We start from the raw sequence: 26,482 nt of genomic DNA on the forward strand, positions 1-26,482 counted from the left end.
AGTTTGTGTCCCTTCCTGGCCATATTCCCAATCCTTGTCTCATCCTCCACAAGGCAGGGGCACTAACGCTCAATCGTCCTTGGCCAATTCTCAAACTATCTGAATGGTGGCCAAAGTCACTGAATTCCTGGTCAACTTACTGGGGGACAAATGTGGAGCAGAGGCGGGGAGAAGGTCCGCAATGCCATCGCTTCTTGTTCCGGCTTGAAAACTCAGCATGGGGCACCTGCGTGGCTCAGCGGCTGAGCGGCTGCCTTCAGGGCGTGACCCCGGGACCCTGGGGCCCTGGGACCCTGGGACCCAGGCCGGCCGCAGGCTTCTCCCTCTGCCTGTGTCTCTGCCTCTCCGTGCGTGTCTCTCACGAATAAATGTATAAAACCTAGAAAGAAAAGACAAGAGAAGAGAGAGAGAGAGAGAGAGAGAGAGAGAGAGAGAGAAAGAAGGGGAGGGGAGGGGAGGGGAGGGGAGAGGAGAGGAGAGGAGGAGAGGAGAGATTCAGAATCTAGGAGGTAGGAGGCCTGGGGAAAGGGGGTCTTTGCTGTGAGACCTGGAGCGTCTAATTTCCCTCCCTGGACACTTTCCCCTTTGGAAGGCCGGAACTGTGGCAAAGGGCAAGCGCCCCGCAGGTTTTTTGTTTTTAGTTTTTTTTTTTAACTTCTCGGCTCCCACCTCATCTTCAAGAGGAGTGATGACGATTGTAAGGCAGTTGACGAGGCCGGTTAGTTGAACTAATTCCGTAAAATGTGCTTAGCAGAGTGCCTAGGACATGGCAACTTCCAATACACGTTAGTTACTGTTTTCACCGCCATTATTAGGATCACCCCAACTTCAACGGCATTCGAGGCGTCTCCACTAAGCCAGGGGGCCCGGCCGCGCAGGACCCGGCTTCACACCGGCGCCACGGCCCTGCCCTCGGCGCTCTCTACTCTCCACGAGGCCGCCGCCAGGTTTCCCGCTGCGGGGGAGTCCGCGACTCACACGACAGTCAGGACGGTCCCCGCGCCGACGGCCCTGCCCCTTCTCCTTCAGCGGCGGGGGCAGGCCTGAGCCCGACTCCTGCCGCCCGCCCGCCCGCCCGCCCGCCTCGGCCACCATTGGTCGCCCCGTCGCTGGCGTGACTAAGGCCCGTCCCTCTTCTCTCTGGGACCACGCTGAGGCGATCTCCGGAAGCGGAGGGGCCTCAGAGGAGGGACCGCGACGCATCCTGGGCTTTGTAGTCCGAGCCCACGGCCGCCGGCCAAGACCGCGGCGTCGGGACCCGGAGAACTACAATCCCCAGCAGCCCGCGGCGAGCGGAGAGAGGGGGGGGAGCTCGCGTCACGTGGGCTCCCGGCCTGGGCGGGCTGCTTCTCAGTGCGGCGGCGGCGGCTCGGGGACCGGGGCCTTTTGTTCGGAGCGGCCGCGGGGGGCCCCGGAGCGGCGAGGCCGGCGGCCTTCCCCAGCTCGCTCGGTCCCGGCACACCCTCGCGGGGGTGGGGAGGCCGCCCCCTGGGCCGGGCCTCGCCTCAGGCGCCGCCGCCCCGCCCTAGGCCCGCCCCGCCGGGCCTAAGGGGAGGAACCGGCCGGGCCTTCCCGCGCGGCCCAGGCACCTCCGGAGTCGCCGCCGCTGCCCTGCGTGCCCCGGACCGAGGCTGCCCCTGGTTGCTTCCGCAGACGCCATGAAGATTAAAGATGCCAAGAAACCCTGTAAGATGGGGCGTGGGCCCGCCGGGTTGGGAGAGCTCCTGGGGCCCGGGCGGAGGCGCCTTAGTGGAGCGGCCTGGTCCCCGGCCTGCGGCTCGGGGTGGGGGCGCGGGCACCGAGGCCCCCGCCGGCCCCCGAGGCCCCCGAGGCCCCCGCCGCCCCCGGCGCTTTACGGCCTCCTCGAGTTCTGGGACGCGCCTACGGGGATTTTTCGTTGGGCTTTGGCGAGGCGTGCTAGACCTGCCAGTCCACTCCCCCTCTGCTCCCCCTAAACCAGGGTGGAAACGGGCCTCGTTTGCACGGGGGCATTTACCACTGTTTGTTTTTCTTTTTTCCCTACTGATTTCTGGGCTTCTCGCTTCGTGTCCTTGAAATCCCGGTGTGTTCCTGGGAGTTGTCACTGTTGTTACAATTAGAATCTCTTTAAAACACGCCGGTCACCTACCAGTGGGTGATTGCCGTGGCTTGTTTTTGTTTAGAATTTGTTTAGAATGACAGCTAGATCGTGTTTGCTTAAAAAAAATAAAAATAAACAAAATTAAAAAAAAAAAACATAAAACGGAAGATAAAAATCACGGGTATTCCCGCCACTCAGAGCTAACTAACCACTATTAATATTTTGGTGGATACCCTCAGAGATTTTTCCACGACTGTATATGTACGTACTGTTTAATGAAATCTTCTGCACATGTTTTAAGAGCAAATCAACTTTCATTTCCTTTTTATTTTTAGGCTTTTAAAGACCTTTTACTCCTGTAAGTAGCTTATTTAATCGCTCATCACGATTTTCGGACTTTCTAAGTACATTCTCCCAAAGGAACTAGGGGATGTATGCTTATCTTAGGGTCGTATTGGTGGTATTTTACGGTCTTTACTGTCTCATGTGATCTTACACATCTAAGAAATCTGCAAAAGGGAACATGGACACCTTCCCTTCTGGACGGTCAAAGTTCTTGTAACTTCACCAGAAAGGCTGCATACCAAAGCACTCTAAAAACTACTCATTGTTGTTTAAATATGAGATGATTTGGTCTTGATTTTACAGATGAGGAAATGGAATTTATGTAGCCCCGGAGTAACTTTTCAAGGCTATACCGACCAACTCTGTGCTGATGAGGTTCCCTGAGTGGACTGACTCATAGCCCAGTGTTCTTTTTTCTGCACCCGTGGGGGTACAATTTAGTCGAAATAGAGAAACCTTTCTGATCTGGTGGTTTTATCTGCCTGCTTAAGAGATATGTATTTTAATGATGATTTCTTATGATAGTGAAAGAGTCCTTGTTCAAGGAGTCTATAAAATAGTAACGTGAAGGCTTAGGTGACAGGATTATAGAACCACTTCTAGTTTTCTTTACAGTTGCTAAATTAGACTGATCTTGAACAGATGCAGTAATACAGAACACTTGGACATCTTAACTAACATTTTCCCTGCTTGTCTTAGAACTTCCATTTAGTAAAATAAGTTGAACAATGACAAGCTCATATGCACACTCTTACAGTTATATTCTTTTTGCCATGATAATTGGTTTGTTAGATTTGGGCACACTTGTTATCAGGTATGAATGCCACCTCTGTCAAAGGTGCTTCAGCAAAGATATAAAGGTTTATAAAATAAACTTTAGGTTGAGAAAAGAACACCTGTTTTTTTAAAGTTACGTATTACTACGTTATGAGACCATTAATGATGAAAGAGTCCTACTGAAACACTAGTCAGTTAATATGATTTAGAAGTCTAGCGTAACATTTCCTGTTTCTTTTGTGTAGAAGATGACGTTACTGCTTCCTCAGTCTTTACAGGAAAAGTAAAGAACATCTTGTTTTTCTTTGTGAAGGAAAGTATTTCAATTATGGATTATAAATATATGTAACCAGCAAGTGTTATCTCTAATGTTCTTAGGAACATGAACACTCAGATTAGCTAAAGATACATTTTTGTTGCTTTTAAGTACTCGTATAGGGGTTTTTCTAATAATTATAAATTTATTTATTTGAATAATTATAAATTTAGTGAGCCCTTCGTATGTTTAAAGCACTATCTTTACATGCATTGCAGCGTTAAACAAGTGGCTTTGGCTTCACATTCTTACATTCACATTTCTAAGTGTCAGAATACATTGCTTTTAGATACATCACTTAATATATTGCAAGGTTATAAATCAGATGCATGTATTTAACCAGAAAATAAGAAAAGGAATTAGTTTCATCTGCCAGATTATGTAGTAAAAGATTAACATTTGAAATATGTGTTAATTCAACTCCAAGGGAGGGATAAAGTCAAACATTAACCTAATGAAAAACTTTTGCTAGTGAAAATATGGAAACCTGCAAAATGGCAGTGTTTGCTTTACCTTAAATTTTTCACACTGCTTAAATATTAGATATTAAAAAGCCAAACAGCCATGAGTTCCTCTTGTACCTCGACTGACAGGATGTCTTATGGTATGTTCGACATTTGTTTTGCTTACCTTAGTGGCTTGTAGCCTAATTAACAAGATGATAATAAAAGATACATTTTTTTAATTTGAGAAGATAAAGATTTTTGAGTCTCTGCTTTGCTAACCCAAGCTGTTGCCTGAAGCTTTTGTCAAGAGCAGAGCAAAGTATATGGCATATGTGTGTGGTTTGCTTCTATATAATTTGATTGGCCTGTTTGTAAATTGAATCATTACTTAAGAATGATCACTTCCAGGGACGCCTGGGTGGCTCTGTTCGTTAAACATCTGACTCTTGATCTCAGCTCAGGTCTTGATCTCAACTTGGTGAGTTCAAGCCCCATGTGGAGCCTACTTTAAAAAAAAAAAAAAAATCCCTTCCAGTAGATGATGAGATAAGGTACAATCGAATATAATTTCTAATGTTTCCTTTGATGTACCTAATTTACCAAAGGGGGAAAAATATTTACCTGATGCTTTTCTAAGGAATTATGATACTAAAGATGTAAAAGTAGTTATTTTTTTAGTCTGTTTCAAAATACCAATATTTTTATTTGGAATGATTATTGGGAAAAGCAAAATGCATGTCTTTTTTATCCAAGAATATCAAGCATACCCAGAATTTACCTGCATACATGCCCATTTTAGAATTTTGCTTTTTAAAATAATCTACTAATGTTTTGAACATTTTCATCATTTGGTCCCTTTCCCATCAAAGGGTCCCAAAGGATCCCTTTGGGCTAAAATCTACATGGAGCCATTAGCAGTTAAACAGTTCTTTAATATTTCTCCCCCACCCCTTTACAACACCTAGCAAGACACCAAACTCTTTTTTTTTTTTTTTTTTTGACACCAAACTCTTATAACACATCTTGTTAGAAATCAACAGTTTGCCTCATGGCTAGATATCAAGGGGATTGGACATGGCAGGTCTCTTCATATACAGTCTGTCTTGTAAGAGAGATAATTCTTGATGTAGCACTTTATGCTTATGATAGTTCTGGATATTTTTGTTACTGATGGCTAATGGCAGCTCTGTTAGGCTCAGCTGAAAAATAGTTATTTTTTGAAAGCCAGATATATTGTAGGAAAGTCTTGAGAGGGCAGCACGTATTTGCCATCATCAAAATACTCATTTGCGTTTATGATTTATGGAATGTGTTTTTTTTTAATGTGTATTCTGGTTTTGTTTTGTTTTGTTTTTAAGATTTTATTTATTCATGAGAGCCACACAGAGAGAGAGAGGCAGAGACACAGGCAGAGGGAGAAGCAGGTTCCATGCAGGGAGCCTGATGTGGGACTCCATCTCAGACTCCAGAATCACGCCCTGGGCCCAAGGCAGGCGCTAAACCGCTGAGCCACCCAAGGATCCCCTTAAATGTGTATTTTCATTCATTATTTTCACCTTGGCAATGGAGAGTTTTATTATCTAAGAAAAAAAATGTTTAGGTTATATGCAGTAAGTAGCTTGTTCACACACTGGTAACCTACTTTTAACCTATCTCTTGGCTAGAAGCAACAAGGCTATAGGTATAGATACTTCCCTGATTTTTTAGGAAACAGATCTTTTTCTTACCTCATGAGCTATTAGTGGACCTGTGGTTGTACTTATATTTGCCTCATACTTGGAATTGCAAACAAAGTTTGAGCTCCATGCCCCTTTCCCCTCCAATTTTGGTCAGTGACAAAAAAAGGTTTTGTTTTGTTTTTTTTTAATGTACTGGAAAATGTAAAGATCAGTAATTATACCACTTACTAAGTGATAGGAGTGGATCATTATTAAGAATTTGTGTTTTCTGGAAAAAAAAAAAGAATTTGTGTTTTCTGTAGGACACATCTCACTGGCTCAGTCATTAGAGCTTGGGACTCTTGATCTTGGGGTTGTGAGTTTGAGTCCCTCGTTGGGTGTAGAGATTACCTAAAAATTTTTAATTTCTTTTTCAAGTTCCAAAGAGGCTGTATTATATACAGAGGGAAGGGGGTTCAGTCCTTCTTGGCTACTGCTTTCCTCGTGGCTTCCAGGACATTGCTCTTTTCCTCTTTTCCTTTTGGCACGGTTGTAAGTCCCCACACTTTTTTTGATGAACTTGAGGGAGACACTTGTCCTTAGAGATCTTGCATGTGCCACTCATGCTGTTCATTCATATGGGGTGTATGAGACGAAGCAGCATACTTATGGGATCATACCCTGCACAAACTTGGTGTGTTTGGTGAGGTGACCGTGGCAGCAGCAGCTATACCTGGGCTTGATTCCACTGTTACTCACCTTGTGGCCCTCATTGAGGCCCACAGCCATAGGGTAGCATAGAGCCATAGCATTGCTATGGTAGCATTGCTCCTCCATGGCTCCTGGGGCAGAGGGCTTCCATACTTTTTTAATGTGATTTTTTTCCCCCTCTTTGGCATAAGAGAATGAATTCCAGAACTCTGCTGAGTTAAAAGTTCACTATACCAAAGATGGCTGTTACCAACTTTTTTTCTTTAGAGTCACTGGCAAGGCTGAGTTTTTCCAGTCCTTACTTCCTGATTTTAAGAAGAAAATTGTCATAATTGAGATTTACTGAAAAATAGAAAGGGCATGCAGTGTTCTAGTTTGCACATGATTACTGAGAAATTTATTGTCTACAATATAGCATCTCTAGTTACGCTTCCCTTAAGAACAGACATATCTCATAGGCTAGATGTGAGATGATTCTTGGGGTTTTTGCATTCTTAATTTTAAAAAAACAACCTCTGTAGGCAATAACCCTTAAAGATATTATACAGTTTTTCCAACTTAATTTACAGTTATTTCATAAAACATTCTGTTTCTCTAGTCCAGTGTAAAAAAGTGAGTCACTCAAAGATTTAAAATTGAATGGTAATATTATTTCATGAGTTTGTGGTTGTTGGTGTCTATTTTTTTTTTTTTTTAAGATTTATTTATTTTAGAGTGAGAGACCATCTTCAACAGACTTCCCACTGAGCACAGAGCCCAAGGCAGGGTTTGATCTCATGACCTGAGCTGAAACCAAAAGTTGGACAGTTAACTGTTTGAGCCACTCAGGCATCCCCGGTGGTGGTTATTCTTTATATGTTGCATGTCGTACATATCTTATAATATTCTTCAGTAATTAATGTAATTTAAAAGAAATGGCAGATTGATATACTATAACAATAAGACATAACTTTGTAAACAAGTTTTTTTGGTTTCTGTGTGGAGTTTTTCAGCTAGGACAAGATTGGTTGTTCCATGCAAATATATCAACAAAAGCTTTTTAAAACAAGCCACCAGGGAGATCCCTGGGTGGCTCAGCGGTTGATCACCTGCCTCCGGCCCAGAGCGTTGATCCTGGAAACCAGGGCTCCCTGCATGGAGCCTGCTTCTCCCTCTGCCTCTCTCTATCTCTCATGAATAAATAAATAAAATCTATAAATAAATAAATAAATAAATAAATAAATAAATAAATAAGTAGTAGAAGATTTTTGTTTTTATCATTTTAATGATAATGATACTTAAACAGTAGTTTTCTTTGGGAAAGAACTAGTTAACACTTTTCGTGCACCCTAGGTTTCACAAGCGATTTCATTCAGTGAGCCTTTTTTCTACTGCCTACTCCACTGTTAGGTATTTTGGAATTGGCCATTGACCCCTTGGGATGAAAAAGTGTGGTACTCCTACATAGCTTTAGAAAAGTAGAGGGGATCCCTGGGTGGCGCAGCGGTTTAGTGCCTGCCTTTGGCCCAGGGCGCGATCCTGGAGACCCGGGATCGAATCCCCCGTCAGGCTCCCGGTACATGGAGCCTGCTTCTCCCTCTGCCTGTGTCTCTGCCTCTCTCTCTCATTCTGTGTGACTATGATAAATAAATTTAAAAACAAATTTAAAAAAAAAAAAAAGAGAGAAGAAAAGTAGAAAATTTCTTACTCTCCAGTATTTCATCTATAAGCTTCAAATATCTTCCTAGGCAGTAAGGTCTTTTCAAAACTTAATTTATGGTTTTGTGTAAGAATTAAAAGTTCTTCACATAAATATTAATTGGGTTTTTCTTTCAAGAATGGCAGTTTTCAAATATTTATAAACCTGGGAGCAGACAGGGACTTCTGACTGAAAATAAAAATAACATGATCCTTGAGCCTGGTAATTTTTCAGCATTTTAGTTTGCTCCGAAGTAATCTTTTTATTTGTATGTATTTTGACACCTGACACATATGTAGGAAAACTATAAACTTAATTTCTAAAGTATTTTTAACTTTGGAAAATAAAGGTTTTTAGCTTAGTAAATCTTCCCTTGTAGAAATTTTTCTATCCCAAAATTCATTTTATGTGGCAACAGTGACTTGTACACCCACCCCCATGAATCTAGAATCAAACATGATCAAATAAGAGAAATCAGGTCCCTGGGTGGCTCAGTCACTTAAGTATCTGCCTTTGGGTCAGATCATATCAAGGTCCTGGGATCCAGCAGAGTCAGGCTCTCTGTCTGCTTCTCCTTCTCCCTCTGTCCTTCCCCGCTCAGGCACCCTCCCCTCTCTCTCTCCACTCTCAAATTTTTAAAAAATAAATCATTTTGGTTATATCAGAATCATTCCTATGTTTTATGTAATGTCCACTGAAAAGTGTCCTCATTATCTACCTGTTCAGCAGATTGGGAAAATTCTGAAGCCATCTCTGACTTACTGGATCAGTAGAGCTACCCTGTATTGTCTTTTCTTTCAGTGTGTTGTCCAAGCAAACAGTTGCTGTGAATTTCTTGTCTGTAAATTTTAGTATTGCTGCTTGCTACTAGGGATTTGAAAATTGAGAAAATTTAGTCAATTTCTTTTATATTTTAGTTGCTTATAAAAATCTTTAGGTGACACAAATGTTATGGCTGCTGGGGTCTTACCCCCCAGATTATAGTCTTAAGTAATTTTACTATTAAAGAGGTTTCCTTTTTAACACTGTCTTTAATGTCTAAACTTGGGTTTCAAATACAATAAATGAGCTTTTAAAAAAAATGAACTATTTCTCCAGAAGAAGATAATTAGAATTACTCCTTCCTCATTTAATATTATTTACTGTACTGATTTCAGTAAGTGTAAATTCTGAAATGGAGAAATGTATAGAATCCTTTCTTGTTGAATTGTATGTTACTGGTTTCTAATACTCACATATATCAAATAAAATACTAATATTAATATCAAATAAAATACAAATATTTAAGAAACAGATTTTGGAGGGAACTAGTTTCCCATGACCGCTTACACATAAAAAACTGTGAGGTATATTTTGTTCTGAGGTTTTTTGTAATGTATGTATTAGAGTATTTTGTATTAAGTATTAAATTATTCTTGAGTCTCTGTCATTTTGTTTACGATCTCAGAGAATTGAAACAGACCTGGAACAAACTAGGATTCAGAGAAGTTAATGGTTTTTCCAAAGTCATATAAGTCCAGTTGGTGAAAGAACATCAAGTCCCAAACCCAAATGATATAACTCCCTGCCCAAATGTGCCCGATAGACTTCTCTTCAACATTATTAACAGCTAATTTTATTAACCAGATGTACCAAAGAAACATAACGTTTAATGAGCAAAGAATAAGTTCTTTTTAAGGAGGTACTTTTTCCCTTAGGTTACTTGAAGTAATTATAGGCCAATTTTATTACATTAAAATCTTATTAGAAATATTATCAAGCCCTAGGTAATGACCTATTTATTAAAACAGGTCCAAATTTGGACCAATTATTGGTCCAAATTTTTCCTGATTCCCCTGGGGCATATGATGAGTATTTAATAGGGTGAAAAGGAATACCTACCTGAGCAGGAATTGAAAGGCCCTGGGCGAGCTCTAAGCATCTTACGTTACAGGTTTTTAGAAAATGTATAAAGCAATACTTCAAAGGGAAAAAGTTGAGTTGCACATAGAAGAAGCATCTTACCCCAGAATGTTATTGACTGCATGATTCAGCATATAAGTTTGTGGCTAATTAACTAGTACCTAATTTGCATTTCTAAAGTTGATATATACACATATACATATGTTTTTTGTTTTTGTTTTTTTAATCCACAGCTTTCCCATGGTTTGGCATGGACATTGGGGGGACTCTAGTAAAGCTCTCATATTTTGAACCTATTGATATCACAGCAGAGGAAGAACAAGAAGAAGTTGAGAGCCTAAAAAGTATCCGGAAATATTTGACTTCTAATGTAGCATATGGATCCACTGGTATTCGGGATGTACACCTTGAACTGAAGGATTTAACACTTTTTGGCCGAAGAGGAAACTTGCACTTTATCAGATTTCCAACCCACGACCTGCCTACTTTTATCCAGATGGGAAGAGATAAAAACTTCTCAACATTACACACGGTGCTATGTGCTACAGGAGGTGGTGCTTACAAGTTTGAAGAAGATTTTCGCACAGTAGGTATCTTACTCAAAGCCAAAAATTGATGCTCATTCTTTTTTTTTTTTTTTTTTTTTAAGATTTATTTATTTGAGAGAGAGAGTATGTGCATAGGAGTGGGAGGAATGACACAGGGAGAGGGACTAGCAGACAACTCACTGTGGGCCTAGTCCATCATGGGATTCAGTCTCACAACCCTGAGATCATGCATGACCTGAGCCAAAACTAAGAGTTGGACTTTCAAACAACTGCCACCTAGGTGCCCCCTCCTTATTTTTAAAATAAGAGGCTAGGTTCCCATCTAGCATGTTGCCTAGATTAGTTACCCCTGCTGGATACAGAGGAAGTTTGTATTCATGACTAGCTTTTCATTTGGGGCACTTAAACACCTTTATAGACTGAGTAAAAAATTGCCCAGATTTGGGCTTGTTGTACATAATACTTGGTAAAACTTGCCAAGTTTAGGGACTGTTATAAAGCTACAATAAAATTCATTGGGATTTCAATGAATTTGGCAGTGTACAAAGCCAAATATAAGTGGGGTTTGAATTACAGTCACTATTATTGACATGTGTTTGCATTGCTTTTGTGTATTATCCATACAGTCCTTTCTCCCAGGACCATCTCTTTCCCTGCCCCTGCCTCTTCACTAAAAACAAAAACAGCTGAGGCCAGTGTCTTTTGATTAAGTAGACATCTGAATGAGAGTCCCTATTTTCCCTTTTTTCTGGTTTTATCCACCAGCCTTACTATGCTCCTATCTCAAAGGAGGTCATTGGGATATGGCAAGAGGACTATGTAACATTGATTATATACTAGTGGGGGTTTGCCAAGCTTCTTCATTCTTCATTAGTCCTTTCATTTGAATAAAAGAAAGTGAGCATTTGGGGCTACTGAAATTTGTTTTCTTTGAAAACATGCATAAACCATTTAATTTCTTAAATTCACATTAGAAAAGTCTGTTAATAGAATGTAAGTGATCACTTATATGGCTCACATAAGTAAGCCCCTTAAACTTTGAGATAGTTTAAAAGTCTAAATTGTTATTCATTTTTTTCTTTTGATGGATAATACTGATTTGCATTCAATTTATTGAATGGTTTGAACATAAGAAGTCCTTGCCCACTAAATGTTAGTTTGCTCCTCTCCTCCTCTCCATCTTTGTAAAAACTGAAATATCCCCACAAATTTCCAGAGTGCATCCAAAGGTAATACCACCATCACTGAGAACCATTGGACTAAGAGATAACGACAGGAAACAAAACAAGTGAAAGTGTATGGGTCATAGATGATTTTCAAGTTTTATAAAGTACATGAAAATTACACATACAGTGCAGTTGAGCCAAGTATTTTGAATACTGTCCCTTTTTCACTTTACAAAATTCTATGGTGTTTTGTTTTGTTTGTTTATAGATTGGAAACCTCCACCTGCACAAACTGGATGAACTTGACTGCCTTGTAAAGGGCTTGCTGTATATAGATTCTGTCAGTTTCAATGGACAAGCAGAGTGCTATTATTTTGCTAATGCCTCAGAACCTGAGCGATGCCAAAAGATGCCTTTTAACCTGGATGATCCCTATCCACTGCTGATAGTGAACATTGGTTCAGGAGTCAGTATTTTAGCAGTCCATTCCAAAGACAACTATAAACGAGTAACCGGGACAAGGTAGTGACCTTTTTGTACTTATTGCAGCATTCATGTTGTTTTATACATAGAAGTTGTGAAATCATCTTAATGCTAGCCTCTAACATGCATTTGTGCAGTAGCAAAAAATGTAGATGTGTAAGTATAAGTGTTGCAAATAATATTGTTTTATAAGGTATGTGTATAAAGATTCAATCTAAAATCATTACATATTTACATTTGCTTAATATCAGTTGGCATCAAAAATTTCCATAATTGTAAGAGGGAGTTCTTATCTGGAATGATTCTAAGGACTTGTATTTGCCAAAGCATTCTTGTTGTTTTTCACTGTTTTATAACATATTTAAGCCTGAAATTTGCCACTGGTCAGCTTGCATGATGGTTGGATCAGATTCATATTTAAATGTGGTATCGGATAACATTGTAATAATTTTTTTTTCAAGATTTATTTCATTTATTTGAGAAAGCAAGAGAGAGCATGGGGGGAGAGGCAGAGGGAGAGAGAGAATCTCAAGTAGACTCCCCTCTAAGCACAGATATCCATGCAGAGTTCAGTCTCATGACCCTAAGATCGTTACCTGAGCCAAAATCAAGAATCAGATGCTCAACCAACTGAGCCATCCACATGCTCTTGTAATAATTCTTAGAGGACAAATTTAACACGAGCTCTTTATGGGATAACATTAATGTTCTAGATATCCCATAAGGTATTTCTTTAATTTCTATAATGCCTGAAATATTGTTGTAAAATGAAATTTAAAATTGTCCTTATGATTCTGATATATACTTTATCAGCTTTTAAGGAGGGTAGAGACTCCTGTTTGAGGAAGATTTGCGGGTTTATGAAGAAAAACTCATTTCCATTTTAAAGTAGTACTCTTATTAAAGTGATAATTTTTTCTTTATCTAAGTAAACTCTACCTCCATGTGGGGCTCAGACTCATGACCTTGAGATGAAGAGTTGCATTCTCCACTGACTGAGCCAGCCAGGCACCCCTAAATGATACTTAAATTAGTATTTTTTTAAGATATTTTTATTTTTTAATGTATTTGACAGAGATTGAGCATAAGCACGGGGAGCCGGTAGAGGGAGAACGAGAAGCAGGCTCTTCACTGAGCAGGGAGCCTGATGCAGGGCTTGATCTCAGGACTCTGGGATCATGACCCAAACACAAGGCAGACACTCAGCTGACTGAGCCACCCAGGCGCCCTCTATCTATCTATCTATCTATCTATCTATCTATCTATCTATCTATCTATATCTATCTATAAATAAAGATTTTATTTATTCATGAGAGACACACACAGAGAGGCAGAGACATAGGCAGAGGGAGAAGCAGGCTCCATGCAGGGAGCCCGACATGGGACTCGATCCCGGGCTTCCAGGATCACACCCTGGGTTGAAGGCAGCGCTAAACCGCTGAGCCACCCAGGCTGCCCCCTAGGCGCCCTTTAATATTTTATCTCTGTGGTTTCTAAAAATCTGCTTCCATTGTTAACTCTCTATGCCATAGAATTACAGGGAAGTATTACCTACTTCAATCAATTCTAAAAGAAATGCAATCCGTTAACTAAATTCCAGGGATAGAGTTTGTTAGAAATTTAGGTGAAAGGAGGGAAAATGAATGGGAAAAATTAGAGAGGGTGACAAAACATGAGAGACTACTAACTCTGGGAAACTGAACCAAGGGTAGTGGAAGGGGAGGCAGGCGGGTGGATGGGGCAACTGGGTGATGGGCACTGAGGAGGACACCTGATGGTTTGAGCACTTGGTGTTATACTGTATGTTGGCAAATCAAACTTCAATGAAAAAAAAAGGAAAAAAATAGAAATTTAGGTGAGACTGGGAGCAAAGGTTTTGATTCTAGGGATTAGAGAGACATGGTTTCATTTTATCAGTATATCCAGGTAGATTTTTATCCTTAACATATTGACCAGCCTGACAAATTTTCTCACCATATTCATTTTTGGGTCATGCTAAAATGCTAATGTGTCACATTGAATTGATTTCAGCCTTGTCAGACCAAGTAAATAGGCCTTTCACTAAATCATTTTCCTGGAAACCATTTAGAGTTATAAGTTTTCTCCTTTTATTTCATATGATACTACTTTTTTTTTAACACTTAAACTGCTTTCCCTCCCCATCCCCACACATAAAGCATTTGTTTTTAGCAATTATAAAGTGTAAGGAATTGGGTAAAGATAATAGAAGATATAAAACATCCCTCCAGCCTTCATGTTGCTTCTACCAACTGATTTTCTCCCCCTTTGGTTTATTTTTTCATCTGACAAGTTTGGGTTGGCATTTTTCTTACCTTCATTATGCTGATATTTCAGCACTTGGCATTAGCAATGTGTTCTTTCTTTGTGCATATTGATAACATGAATACTCCTTTTAATTTTGGAGAAAGAATACTTTATAAATATAACTTACCCAGTTTTCTTTATTTTCTTTAGCCTTGGAGGGGGTACATTTCTGGGTTTATGCTGTTTATTGACTGGCTGTGAAAGTTTTGAAGAGGCTCTTGAAATGGCATCCAAAGGTGACAGCACCCAAGCTGACAAACTGGTCCGTGATATTTACGGGGGAGATTATGAAAGATTTGGTCTGCCAGGTTGGGCTGTAGCGTCTAGGTGAGTTTAATATTTATGTTGTAATTAAAAAAATAAAAGTTGCTTATTTAGTTTTTAGAAAGCAACGTATCAAGAAGCTACAAGGGGGCTTACTCCTACCTGGCTTAGGTTCCAAGTTTTGAACATTCATGTAATTTAAAAATAAGATACACGTCAAGTCTGCCCAGGTACACCCTGTAGGAAACCATTTTATTAATTCTTGAGTATCCTTTCAATATTTCTTTACGCAAATAAAAATATATATCCTTCTCACCCCCTTATACAGAAGGTAACTTTCAGAAGGTAAAATTTATATACCATTATACAGCATACTACTTACTCCTGTGTACTCATCAACAAGCAACATATCCTAGTCTATCTGCCAGCCTCCGTCCCCCCCTTTCTCTCTCTTTCTACCCTTCCTCTCTCTCTCTCTCTCCCCTTCCTCTGTCCCCCTTCCTTTTTCTCTCCCCTTCCTTCCTTCCCTCCCCTATTAACAGTCTCTTGGTATTTTATACTGTGGATTTATCAGAGTTTCATGGTGATTTCCAGTATTCTGCCATGTGTCTAGTTCAGTGAGTCCGTCAGTAACCTTGTTTATACCATATTTTATACCTGTATAAATTTATCTGTAGGATAAAATGTGTGAAATGTTGCTTATTATCAACAGAATTTTGTTTGTTTTTCATTTCTCTGCAGTTTTGGTAATATGATTTATAAGGAGAAGCGAGAAACTGTCAGTAAAGAAGATCTAGCAAGAGCTACTTTAGTTACTATCACCAATAACATTGGTTCTGTGGCACGAATGTGTGCTGTTAATGAGGTAAAAAAATTTAACTATATGAAAAATATAGATTGGAGTTTTATGTATATATAGCAGGGCTTCTTTGTGTTCCTTAAGGAGACCTGTAGGATTGAGATCTTCTCTGTTAAATACCAAGGTTCATTAGCTGTATATACCACATGTACCAAATTATGTTACCTTTAAAGAAAGTAGCCGATTATTCAAGTTGGTAGTAGAACAAAGAGACATTTACATTTCAAATTTATCTACAAACTTTTTCAGAAATACACAACCTAAATCTCTTGAAGATAGAAAGTTTTTCCAAACATAGGACATTTTTGAGGTAACTAATTTTTGAAAGGGGTATTTTTTGCTATTAATGTTACATTTGATTAGCAAGTGCTTAGAAGTTTTCTTATTGCCTTCGGCTTCTTTACAGTGCTGCCTTGTTGCATATGGATCAAGCAGCATTGTACAGGGCTATGAAGGCATTGAGACTTGTTCTTCACAAGAAATTTGAATGATGTATACTTAGGAAAAGCAAGTACTCCTGTGTTTACCCTCATTGTTGGGTTATTTTATTTGAAGGAGATTGTATATATAATCTGCCTTCATGTAATAGATGTATTTGCCCATTTAATTTTAATTTGATATTTGTAAATATCAAATACCTTAAATGAATTGGGAATTTTGCTTTTTTGAGGGAATCCTTCATCTGTTCATTTTTTCATTGAGTAAGTATTTACAGAGAACCATGTGCCAGGCATTGTTCTAGGCACTTGGGGTACACTAGTGAAGAAAACAAAGATCCCTGACTTTGTGGAGGTTGCATCCATTCTAGTATTTTAATAAATTTTTAGTATGTATAGGGTAATAAGTGGTATTTCTTAAAAAAAGAAAATCAAACAAAATAAAGAAAATTGAGAGTACATCTGCAGAAAACAAATTGCTGAGTAATTGAGTGGTTAAAGGAAGGCTTTATTGAAAATGTGACCCTTGGATAGATACTGGAAAGAGGTGAGATAATCATGCATGCAGATATTTGAGGAAAAAAGCTTCAGCAGAGAACAATTGTGAAAAAAACCAAATTAATCCTTTGAATTATTCTGTTTAAATCCAATATGTTGTTTCTCAGTGACAGTGTAGTAAGTTGGTTGATGGAGCCACTAACGGATGTTTTAACCTACGTTTTAGGGAGTATTTCACTTTTATGGGCTAACAATAATCCAGGACCTTTTTTCTTAGCCCTGTAGATCTACATTTTCACTGGCCACTTGACTTAGCGATAATTAAGGCCAGCGTTTACACTATCCAAACTCAGTGTGCAAAAACGTATATTCAAAAGTTCAGTATACAGTGAGAGTGGAAAAGTTTCCTGGAGTTTGAAACACCAGTTCCTCCATAAAAAATTTCCTTCAAGGTTCTCTACAGAACCAAATTAATGAGTGGAATCTTCTTAGCAGAGGGTGACTTGATGGGTTAGGCTGATGCCAGAGATGCTGGAAGCCTCAAGGTTACAGTGTTAGTAATCCTAAACCCATTTAAAATACTTTTCCTTGGTTTTAATCTCAATAATATTTCTCCAAATTACTTTCTTAATAGATTATTTATTGGTCATCTTCAAAAACAAGTGTCCTCTAAAATCATTTACTAGGGTCTTTCCAGAATTTTGCTTTTTCAAAATAGACTATATTTTTTAGAGAGGTTTTAGGTTCACAGCAAAATTGAGTAGAAAAATACAGAGAGTTCCCATATACCCTTGAACCCTATAGCTGTACAGCCTCCCCCACTGTCAACATCCAGCACCAGATTGGTACATTTGTTACAATCATTGAACTTGCAGTGACACATTATTATCACCCAAAGCCCTTACTTTACATTGGGTTCACTCTTGGTGTACATTCTGTGGGTTTTGACAAATGTGTAGTGACATGTCCTGATCTAAATTTTAAATATTCAGGATTATGGAGATAATATGTACCAGGAATGTAGTAGACCCTAAAAAAAGGTAGTAGTTGTTTGCATTTTAAAGTAGAGATTTTCTAAACCCTACTGTATTATAAAATCCACTTGATAATTTATATTTCATGTCATTTTCTTCTTTCTTTTTAGAAAATAAACCGAGTTGTCTTTGTTGGAAACTTTTTACGTGTCAATACTCTCTCAATGAAACTTTTGGCATATGCACTGGATTATTGGTCAAAAGGTCAACTGAAAGCATTGTTTCTAGAGCATGAGGTATGATAGGAAAATAATGCTTTGTGAATTTTAATAGCATGCTTTTATTTTTATTATTTATTTATTTATTTATTTATTTATTTATTTATTTTACTTATTTATTCATGAGAGACACAGAGAGAGAGAGAGAGGCAGAGACGCAGGCAGAGGGAGAAGCAGGCTTCATGCAGGGAGCCTGATGTGGGATTCGATCCTGGGTCTCTAGGATCAGGCCCTGGGCCAAAGGCAGGCGCTAAACCATTGAGCCACCCGGGCTGCCCAATAGCATGCTTTTATAAACAGGTTTCATATATTGCTTCTTACTATGTACTTATAAGTATAAAACTATGATTTATCTAATAGTATATTGAGTCCCTGACTTCAATTTGAATTGGGGAGATAAGGGTTACTATAACCTGGTAGGCACCCCATTAAGGTGGAGTTTCCTACTTCTGACCTAGAAGTTTCCTAATTAGTTTCCTAATTCCTGACCAAGAAAGAGCTATACTAGATCTTATAAGCTCTGTAAATATTGGGCTGCTGTATACTTAGTTAAATTGTATTCTTTTGTTGTTTTGTTTTTCTCTAAATAAAAAAATATTAAAAATGAACTGACACAAAAATATATAATTAGGCAATGAAAATTCTCCCTTAATCCTACCACCACAACACCTCCAGAAGGACCACTGTTAAAATTTTGGAGGTTATTCAAAATTTTTTTTCTATTCGTTCATTATATCCGGTTATTCTGATCTGAAAATATCAGTTCATATAATATTTTGGAGTAACTAAATCTACCTTGAATTGTTTTGTTTCTGATCAAATGGAAGTATTATTAATTTTAATAACAGATTCAGAGTATTTTCTTGTGTTTATGTTGGGTTGTTACTGCTCTCACTATGGTGAACTGCTGCTGTGCAGGCTCCGAGTGGCATGCTGTAGCCCGGGAGATTGGCAGGTGAAAGAAAAGGAATTGTTTTGAGGAAAGGGGAGAAGGGCTCAGAATTGTAGTAATAGCCCTAGAAGCTTTTCAGTGTCTAAAAACCACACTTTGAAAATATATATTTCATATTTTTCAAATACTAGCTGGCAACACAGAAATTGATAAGTTTTTGAATAAATGTTCTTAAATAGATTTTACATAAATATCTGTTTTTAGTAGTTGTTAATATTGCCTACTAATTTAAAAGCTGAACTGTGTTAATAATTGTTTTAAAATTATACAGGGATATTTTGGAGCTGTTGGTGCACTTCTTGGGCTGCCAAATTTCAGCTAAAAAGCATCAGGTTTCTCTCTACTAATAAATGTCATCCATGAGGAACTGAAAACCAGAGTCATTGTTACTGCATTATTTGTCACTGGGAACCAAAGGATAACAGAGTAGCACTATTCCTGTTGATTTTTAAATGTCACAGTGGTAAGCTGCTAAAAGTTGCCATATTAAAAGAGAGAGCTTGGTAACATGTGCAGTATTTCTAATTGAAATGCTTTCCCTTCTGTATATATATAGCCAGTGTTAAATCCTTAAATGCAATACAGCCTCTGATTATTGAGCTTCCTCTCAGAAAATTTTCTATTTATTTTATGTAGCCAACTATTGCAGTACTGTATGCTCAAACAAATCTTAAAGTCTCTGAAATGTTTAGCTCCTGAAAATAATTGGATCTGAATATTTGTTACAAGTGCGTTCTGTGTGTATTGGTTACTACTAAGTGGATGGTAACATACCCTGTATCAAACTTATTGAAATGGCTATCAAAGATGATCATTTTTTTTTTGATTTTAGAAATGTTAAGGCAATATTAATTATTCATTCTTGTAGTTTTCTCAACATTTCCTTCACCAAAAAAGCATGTTTATATGATATTTTCCCAGAAGTATAAACTTTTTCAAATGCCATAATTTAATTGAAATACTATTATTAAATATTATCCTGAATTTTAAGATGAATCCTAGAAAATAACATAATCGGTGATAATTGCACTTTCTGTATTTTATGTTAATCATTATACTTGAAAAATGTTTTGTATCCTTTAATTAGAGGCTTAATTACTTATTTGAAAGTCCATTTAATGAGGTCCTAGGACTATACTAATAGAATATGGTTTGTGTGCATTGATAGAGACCTGTGCTCTTTCTATACCACATTTATCTCGGGCCTGAACGTAGTCATTTCTGTTTAATTAGGTCTGAAACTTCAAAACCAGAGACTTTAATCTATTATGAACAGCAACAAGATCACATTTAATCACATTTATTCTAAAGAGATGTTATGGAAATCTAAAAGATGAGTTGTTTTGAAACTGTAGGAGTCTGAGGCAGTATTGCAGAATTAGAAAAGGATCAGTGTTTTATACATTCTGGTAATAAAGGCATTATAGTTCCAAAATTTGTAAATCCTCTTGCCTTGGAATTTGTTTTCTGTTTTGAAGTCATTTTTTATAATGTTATTAATTTTTTCAGATTTTTACTTTGACATTAACGTTTTTGGAGGTCCAGGAGTTCAGCAAAGTTGTTTAAGTCTGTTAATTAATTAATTGGTTTAAGAAGTAGATTTGGGGAAAATATTCACCTCCTTAAATTACCAGTAAATGTGGATGTGCTTTGAAGAGCTTAAAAATTGTTTACATTATAGGAAGAAAGAAGTATTTATATGTTTTTATGGAACATAATTTTTTTCCATAAAAAACAATGTGCAGTAGAGGTGCTTGAGACATTTCTCCTTATAGTTTTCAAATTTTGTGCTCAAATATTTAAAATTCAGTTTTATTTATTTAAAGACATGAACATCTGAATAATGAGAGTGATTTAATTTAGAGGGAAAAGCATGTAAGGTAATTTTTTAGAATTTAGAATATTTGGAACTTTGAATTCATGTTAGGTCAGTAAGTCATTTTGAAAAATCTACAATGACTAAATGTTTCTTACTTTAATGTTTCCACTGTTGTAGCTAGATATTTCTGTTATTACAAAAAGCCATGCATTCAGTTTATTTTAAAATTCTGTGATTTGGACATTTGTATAAAAAGTTTTTATTTTTAAGTGATAATTTCAAGTTGTATACCTATGGCAAACTATATTAACAGCTGTAGATCTGGGGCTGTCTTTAAGAAAGAAATGGAAGGGTCAAAGTCCATGTAAGTTAAGTTGATCATTGCTTTTGTTAATTTGGGACTGTGTTTCATACTTTTGTCCTTTGAAACTGAAGTTACCTGTTAAAATGCATATACAGTGAACAACCATTTCACCACTGTTGATCTTGGCTATTCTCATGTATAATCAAGAATTCCTGGAGTAATAAGCATGAACACAGAGTTGTGATAGACTGCCAAGATTCTAGGTTTTTGTTTTTTTTTTTTTATAGCCTCACAAAATTCTTTGTAAGCATACAGTGGTAAATAGGTTTAGTTCTAAGCCCAATCAGCATAATGCCTAAAAGCTCTCTTTCTATTAGACTGTACAGTTTAAGAACATAAAGTGTAAGCCATATGTAATTTGACATTTTCTAGTAGGCACATTTAAAAAGTAAAAAGAAACAGGTGAAAATCATTTTGATTATATATTTCTATTTAACCCAATATGTCTGGTATGTTACCATTTCAATGTATAATCACTATAGAAAGTTATTTAGGAGATACCTATTTTTGTTTGTCTTTAAAACCAGTGTATATTTATACTTAGGGCACACCTCAGTTTAGGCTAACCACATTCCAAGTTCTCAAGAGCCAAATTTGGGTAGTGGCTACTGTACTAGACAGTGCAGTTCCAGAGCTAGCTCTTAAAAATGAACACTCTCATGTATCCATTAAAACTTTATGAATAAGGGCTTTTTAAAGAATGTTTGAGAGGGGATATGGGAAATATTTTTTTTTATGGGAGTTTTTTTTTTAAATACAGAAGGAAGGTAAATAGCTCATTTGGGCTAGTTTATTTTACACAGATTAGCTGTATTTCTGGCCAATTCAAAAATACCTTACGTTGAATCCTGCCATTTCATCATAACCGTGTATCATTTTTACAGTAATACTGATAAAGTTGCCCAAGAACCATCCTGACTGACCTCAACAGTCTCCAGAATGTCTTTTTCCTTCACTGAAGCAAATTTGATGATTCCAGTGACTTAAATCCCCCCAACCTTATCTTTTTTTTTTTTTAATAAATTTTTATTTATTTATGATAGAGAGAGAGAGAGAAAGAGAGGCAGAGACACAGGCAGAGGGAGAAGCAGGCTCCATGCACCGGGAGCCCGACGTGGGATTCGATCCCGGGTCTTCAGGATCGCGCCCTGGGCCAAAGGCAGGCGCCAAACCGCTGCACCACCCAGGGATCCCCCACCAACCTTATCTAATTGAACTTTGAGAAGACAATTTTAGGACTAAAAAGAAGCCCGTTTAATTCTTCATTGAGTTTTATACACACAAGAGAACCTTTATAATTTTTGGATTTAATTTTCATTCTTAAAAACTGGTATTTTCAAATGCAAAGAGCACTATCTATTTGGGGACTTGATAAAGAACACAATGTCTAGAACTTTCTGCTACCAATACCCCCTCTCCCACCAAAATATTGCCTTTTAACTAGAGGCATTTAAAACTAATGGCTTTTCGTTCTATACCCAATTTCTCCAAAGACATAGTATTAGACTTGCTTGCTTGTCAACAGGGGCATTCCTTGCTTAGCTACTCTAATTTAAATAGGTGGGCTCTTTGTTTAGGTAAAGTCAGTGCCATTGCCAATAACAGACATGGCCGTTGACAGTCAAAGGAGGTTCAGATTTTTTGCCAAATATTAGACTCTGTAAAGATTCCCGCATTTTTTACCTTTGCATGCAAATGTGATTACTGTATTATAAGTACTAGTTCCTGAAAGTCCCGTGTCTTTAAGAAAAATGCAGCTAAAGGGAAAGGTTTTCCTCTATGTCAGATGGGAACTCTTGCCTTCTAAGAGCAGTCCATCACATCTTGCCTTGATTTCTAAGGTTGCATTCTTGGGTGGAAAGCTTAGCAAGGCAATGATTTCCAGATGACCTTTATAACCACTTTGCTTGTTTTTATATGCAAAAATGTTCATATTTTGTATAGTATATCTTTTTTTTTCTGTTGAGCACTTTATGCTTTTTAGTCCGCTGCATTTGAGGATATAGCTTAGAAATCCTTTCTTATTTAAAGCCATGGAAAAACTCTTAAAGGATAATCACCAGAAAAAAAAATGAGTGTCTATTATTTTGCATTTAACTGAGTTTTGTGGTATGTATAAACAAAATATTAGAAATATATTGCCTTTTTGTAATACTCTTTGACCTTATTTAAGATGATTTGCCAGGAAATGTCATTGATGTCCTGTTTTCCTAATAAGGAATTCAGCCAACTTTGTTTCTATCATCAGATAACCTCAGAAAATAATGTGCTTTATCTGTATTACTGCCTATTTTCAATATTTGAGACAGTGGTTGTCTTATATTTTCTACTGAGCCTTGTAATAAAGACCAAAAGAAGTAATTTTTTTCTTCCTTTAAGGTATTTTTAATAGCCTAATAAAAATAATGGTGATATAAAAAGTAAATCGCCCTAGCTTTTTGACCATATCTAAAATTCTGAGTTATTTCCACTTCTGAAAAGTTCAAATGTCTTGTCAAAGCAGTCTTTTTTGCTTGTGTTACCTCTTGTGTGTTCAGTGGATGTAGGATGGTAAGTTGGCATTATTTTAGAAATTGTGCCAGCCAGTGGTCTAAATTCTTTGTTACTTTCTTTTGTTACAATGGGAAATGACTCATTTACCATCAGGATCCTGAAAAAAGATAGTTGCTCTATTCATGGCAGCATTTGGAAAGAGTAAAATAATTTGTTTAGATACGTGGTGTCCTGTTTTGAAGTTGATATGATTTATATATGTTGATAGGCACTAGATTCTGGATTCTCACCAAACCAGTAGAATAATATTAGATATTCTCTCATAATGTTATGTTCTTGCCTATACTGGCCAAGTAGATAGACTTAAAGTAATATGAGGGGTTTTATATATATATATATAGTAAAGTGTGTGCGTGTGTGTGTGTGTGTGTCGGTGTATGTGTGCGTGCACATGTGTGCACGCTTTTATCTGTGGAAGTATCTGGAATTTTTATTGTGTTAACTTTAAAATTATGTGGACATTATTATAACTTTTCCATTGTACAAAAAGGAACATCCCACTAAATTCATGAATGTTTGAATATTAGATATATTTGAGATTTTTAGTGGCCCTTTTCTTCAAGCTGTTTCTTCTTTCTGGTCATTGTGAGTAGGAACAGATGTGGGATAAACTCTTCCAGGAATTACTGTTTTTGTCAAACACAATTCTTAGTGAAATTTCTAAAACTATTTTAATTACCTCCAAGTGAGTTGAAATATCATGTGTTCTAGTCATTTACATCAAATATGATGAAGACCTAAAATACTTTTATCCTTAGAATTGTCTGAGAATAATGATTCTGACATTCCCAGCTTGTTATTTAAAATAAATGTAGCAATGAGTTGATACTGAGACTTCAAGTACTACATAGTGCTGAATGATGTGTTTGAGGGGAAATAATTTTTTTTTTCCTTAAGATTTAGAAATCTTTATATGTTGGCTCTTTGTGTAGTTAAGAGATTAAAATTTTCAGTCATTTTGCTGCAGCTGCCACTAATTTTGTGTTTAAAAGAACTAATGAATATATTTTTCAAAGGAGTGAATGAAGTTAAAATTCAAGGTTTTGAATTGTATAAAATATGCAACTGAATTTCAATTCTATGATATTGCTGAATTTTTTTTGCTATTAACATCTTTTATTCATTGCATTGCTTATAGTTTCAGTAGCTTTCAAAGAAAACATTTGAACTTTTACATAATTTGTAAAATATACATAAGTAATGCAAATAGTTTGGGATTATTTTAGCTTTATGTGTATCTGAATCATGGACATCATACATGGCACAATCAGTGGTTATTGCAGATATTAAGCCATTTTGAAATTTACAACTTTTTTCTGAGGTATACAACATTTAGAACAAACACTTAGAAACAAAAGGTAACTGTGTACAACCTAACATCAATATCTTAGTCTCTTTGTCCCAACTCTAATTAATGGAATTAGGATGTAAGTCTTAATAAGAAGACGGCTTTATTATTTTTTTTACAAATTGTATGCTTCCCTTTTTATTTGAACTATATTGAGACTTCCACTTTTTAACTAAAGTAAATGACATTTGTCTTAATTCTGCCCAGTTATTGACGAAATCATATCTAGATATTTGTATATTTTAATTTTACTTATATAAGCCATTTCAGTTTAAGTTGCCTTATTCTGTCCTTCACATTCTTCTTGTCAAGTCTAATAAGCTTTTGTCATGTTGGAATTCTTCTAACACTGAATCTGTGATGTAAAAATGTATGATGTGCTATAAATTTTATTCATAATTAACTTATAGCCTATTGTACCTATAAAGCATTTCTTGTAAATTGTCTAGTTTATTTTTTCATTTATGTACATTTTCTTATGTAAATTTTTAAAATACTTGTGGCCTGTTCTGTAAACATTCCTGTGCCCTTCTCCTTAATGCTTATTTGCATGAAAGAAACTTAGGTTTTGCTTGTTTATATTGGATGGCCATTAAGCCAACTTCTGTACTCTCTGCCTTCTTTCCTGTAGTTTAACTTTTTCTAGTTTTGTTCGTATTCTAAATAAATGTTAAAATCATTCTTTTTATTTCCTACTTTCCAAATAAATTCTCTAAGTTGTTTAATATGTGTCTTTTTATTATTTCATTTTATATATTGTACTCCCACATTTTCACTCTGATTAAAGTTTCAGCCGAGGAGCACCTGGGTGGCTCAGTTGGTTAAAAACCTATGCCTTCCTGCACCCCAATGTTCATAGCAGCAATGTCCACAATAGCCAAACTGTGGAAGGAGCCTTGGTGTCCATCAACAGATGAATGGATAAAGAAGCTGTGGTCTATGTATACAATGGAATATTACTCAGCCATTAGAAACCACAAATACCCACCATTTGCTTCAACGTGGATGGAACTGGAGGGTATTATGCTGAGTGAAATGAGTCAATCGGAGAAGGACAAACATATGGTCTCATTCATTTGGGGAATATAAAAAATAGTGAAAGGGAATAAAGGGGAAAGGAGAAAAAATGAGCGGGAAATATCAGAAAGGGAGACAGCATGAGAGACTCCTAACTGGGAAACGAACAAGGGGTGGTAGAAAGGGAGGTGGGCGGGGGGTGGGGGTGACTGGATGATGGGCGCTGAGGGGGGCACTTGATGGGATGAGCACTGGGTGTTATGCTATATGTTGGCAAATTGAACTCCAATAAAAGATAAATAGATAAAAATAAAATCAATCTCAAAAAAAAAAAAAAAAAAAGCCTCTGCCCTTGGCTTAGGTCATGATCCCAGAGCCCTGGGACTAAGCCCCACATCTGACTCCCTGCTCAGCAAGGAGCCTGCTTCTCCCCTCCTCCCCACTTGTGCTCTCTCTTGCTATCTCTGTTGCTATCTCTCAAATAAATATATAAAATCGGGATCCCTGGGTGGCGCAGCGGTTTGGCGCCTGCCTTTGGCCCAGGGCGCGATCCTGGAGACCCGGGATCGAATCCCACGTCGGGCTCCCGGTGCATGGAGCCTGCTTCTCCCTCTGCCTGTGTCTCTGCCTCTCTCTCTCTCACTGTGTGCCTATCATAAATAAATAAAAAAATATTAAAAAAAA

The 26,482-nt window shown here is 37.5% G+C and overlaps 1 protein-coding gene, 1 non-coding gene and 1 pseudogene across 2 annotated transcripts; 2 read left to right on the top strand and 1 right to left on the bottom strand.

The window, feature by feature from the left end:
* The first annotated feature begins 1,529 nt into the window (after positions 1-1,529).
* On the top strand, positions 1,530-25,506 carry PANK3 (pantothenate kinase 3). The gene is made up of 7 exons (XM_038534797.1): positions 1,530-1,686; positions 10,147-10,499; positions 11,896-12,149; positions 14,586-14,762; positions 15,441-15,564; positions 17,638-17,763; positions 18,969-25,506. The coding sequence occupies exons 1-7, from the start codon at positions 1,659-1,661 to the stop codon at positions 19,017-19,019; spliced, it is 1,113 nt and encodes a 370-aa protein (XP_038390725.1). The 5' UTR covers positions 1,530-1,658; the 3' UTR covers positions 19,020-25,506.
* Positions 6,099-6,532, bottom strand: LOC102153782 (annotated as a pseudogene).
* On the top strand, positions 15,950-16,011 carry MIR103-1 (microRNA mir-103-1). Its single transcript, NR_049325.1, has one exon. It is a non-coding gene; the product is annotated as a microRNA mir-103-1 (primary transcript).
* Positions 25,507-26,482: the final 976 nt, after the last annotated feature.

This window comes from Canis lupus, chromosome 4 (assembly GCF_011100685.1).
Source record: "Canis lupus familiaris isolate Mischka breed German Shepherd chromosome 4, alternate assembly UU_Cfam_GSD_1.0, whole genome shotgun sequence".
NCBI classification, from domain to species: Eukaryota; Metazoa; Chordata; class Mammalia; order Carnivora; family Canidae; genus Canis; species Canis lupus.

Excerpts from the sequence above, each read along its gene's own strand:
- PANK3 (XM_038534797.1), top strand. The coding sequence starts at position 1,659 with ATGAAGATTAAAGATGCCAAGAAACCCT. Across the intron at positions 10,500-11,895 it reads TTGAAGAAGATTTTCGCACA|ATTGGAAACCTCCACCTGCA; the intron begins GTAGGTATCTTA and ends GTTTGTTTATAG. Across the intron at positions 12,150-14,585 it reads AAACGAGTAACCGGGACAAG|CCTTGGAGGGGGTACATTTC; the intron begins GTAGTGACCTTT and ends TATTTTCTTTAG.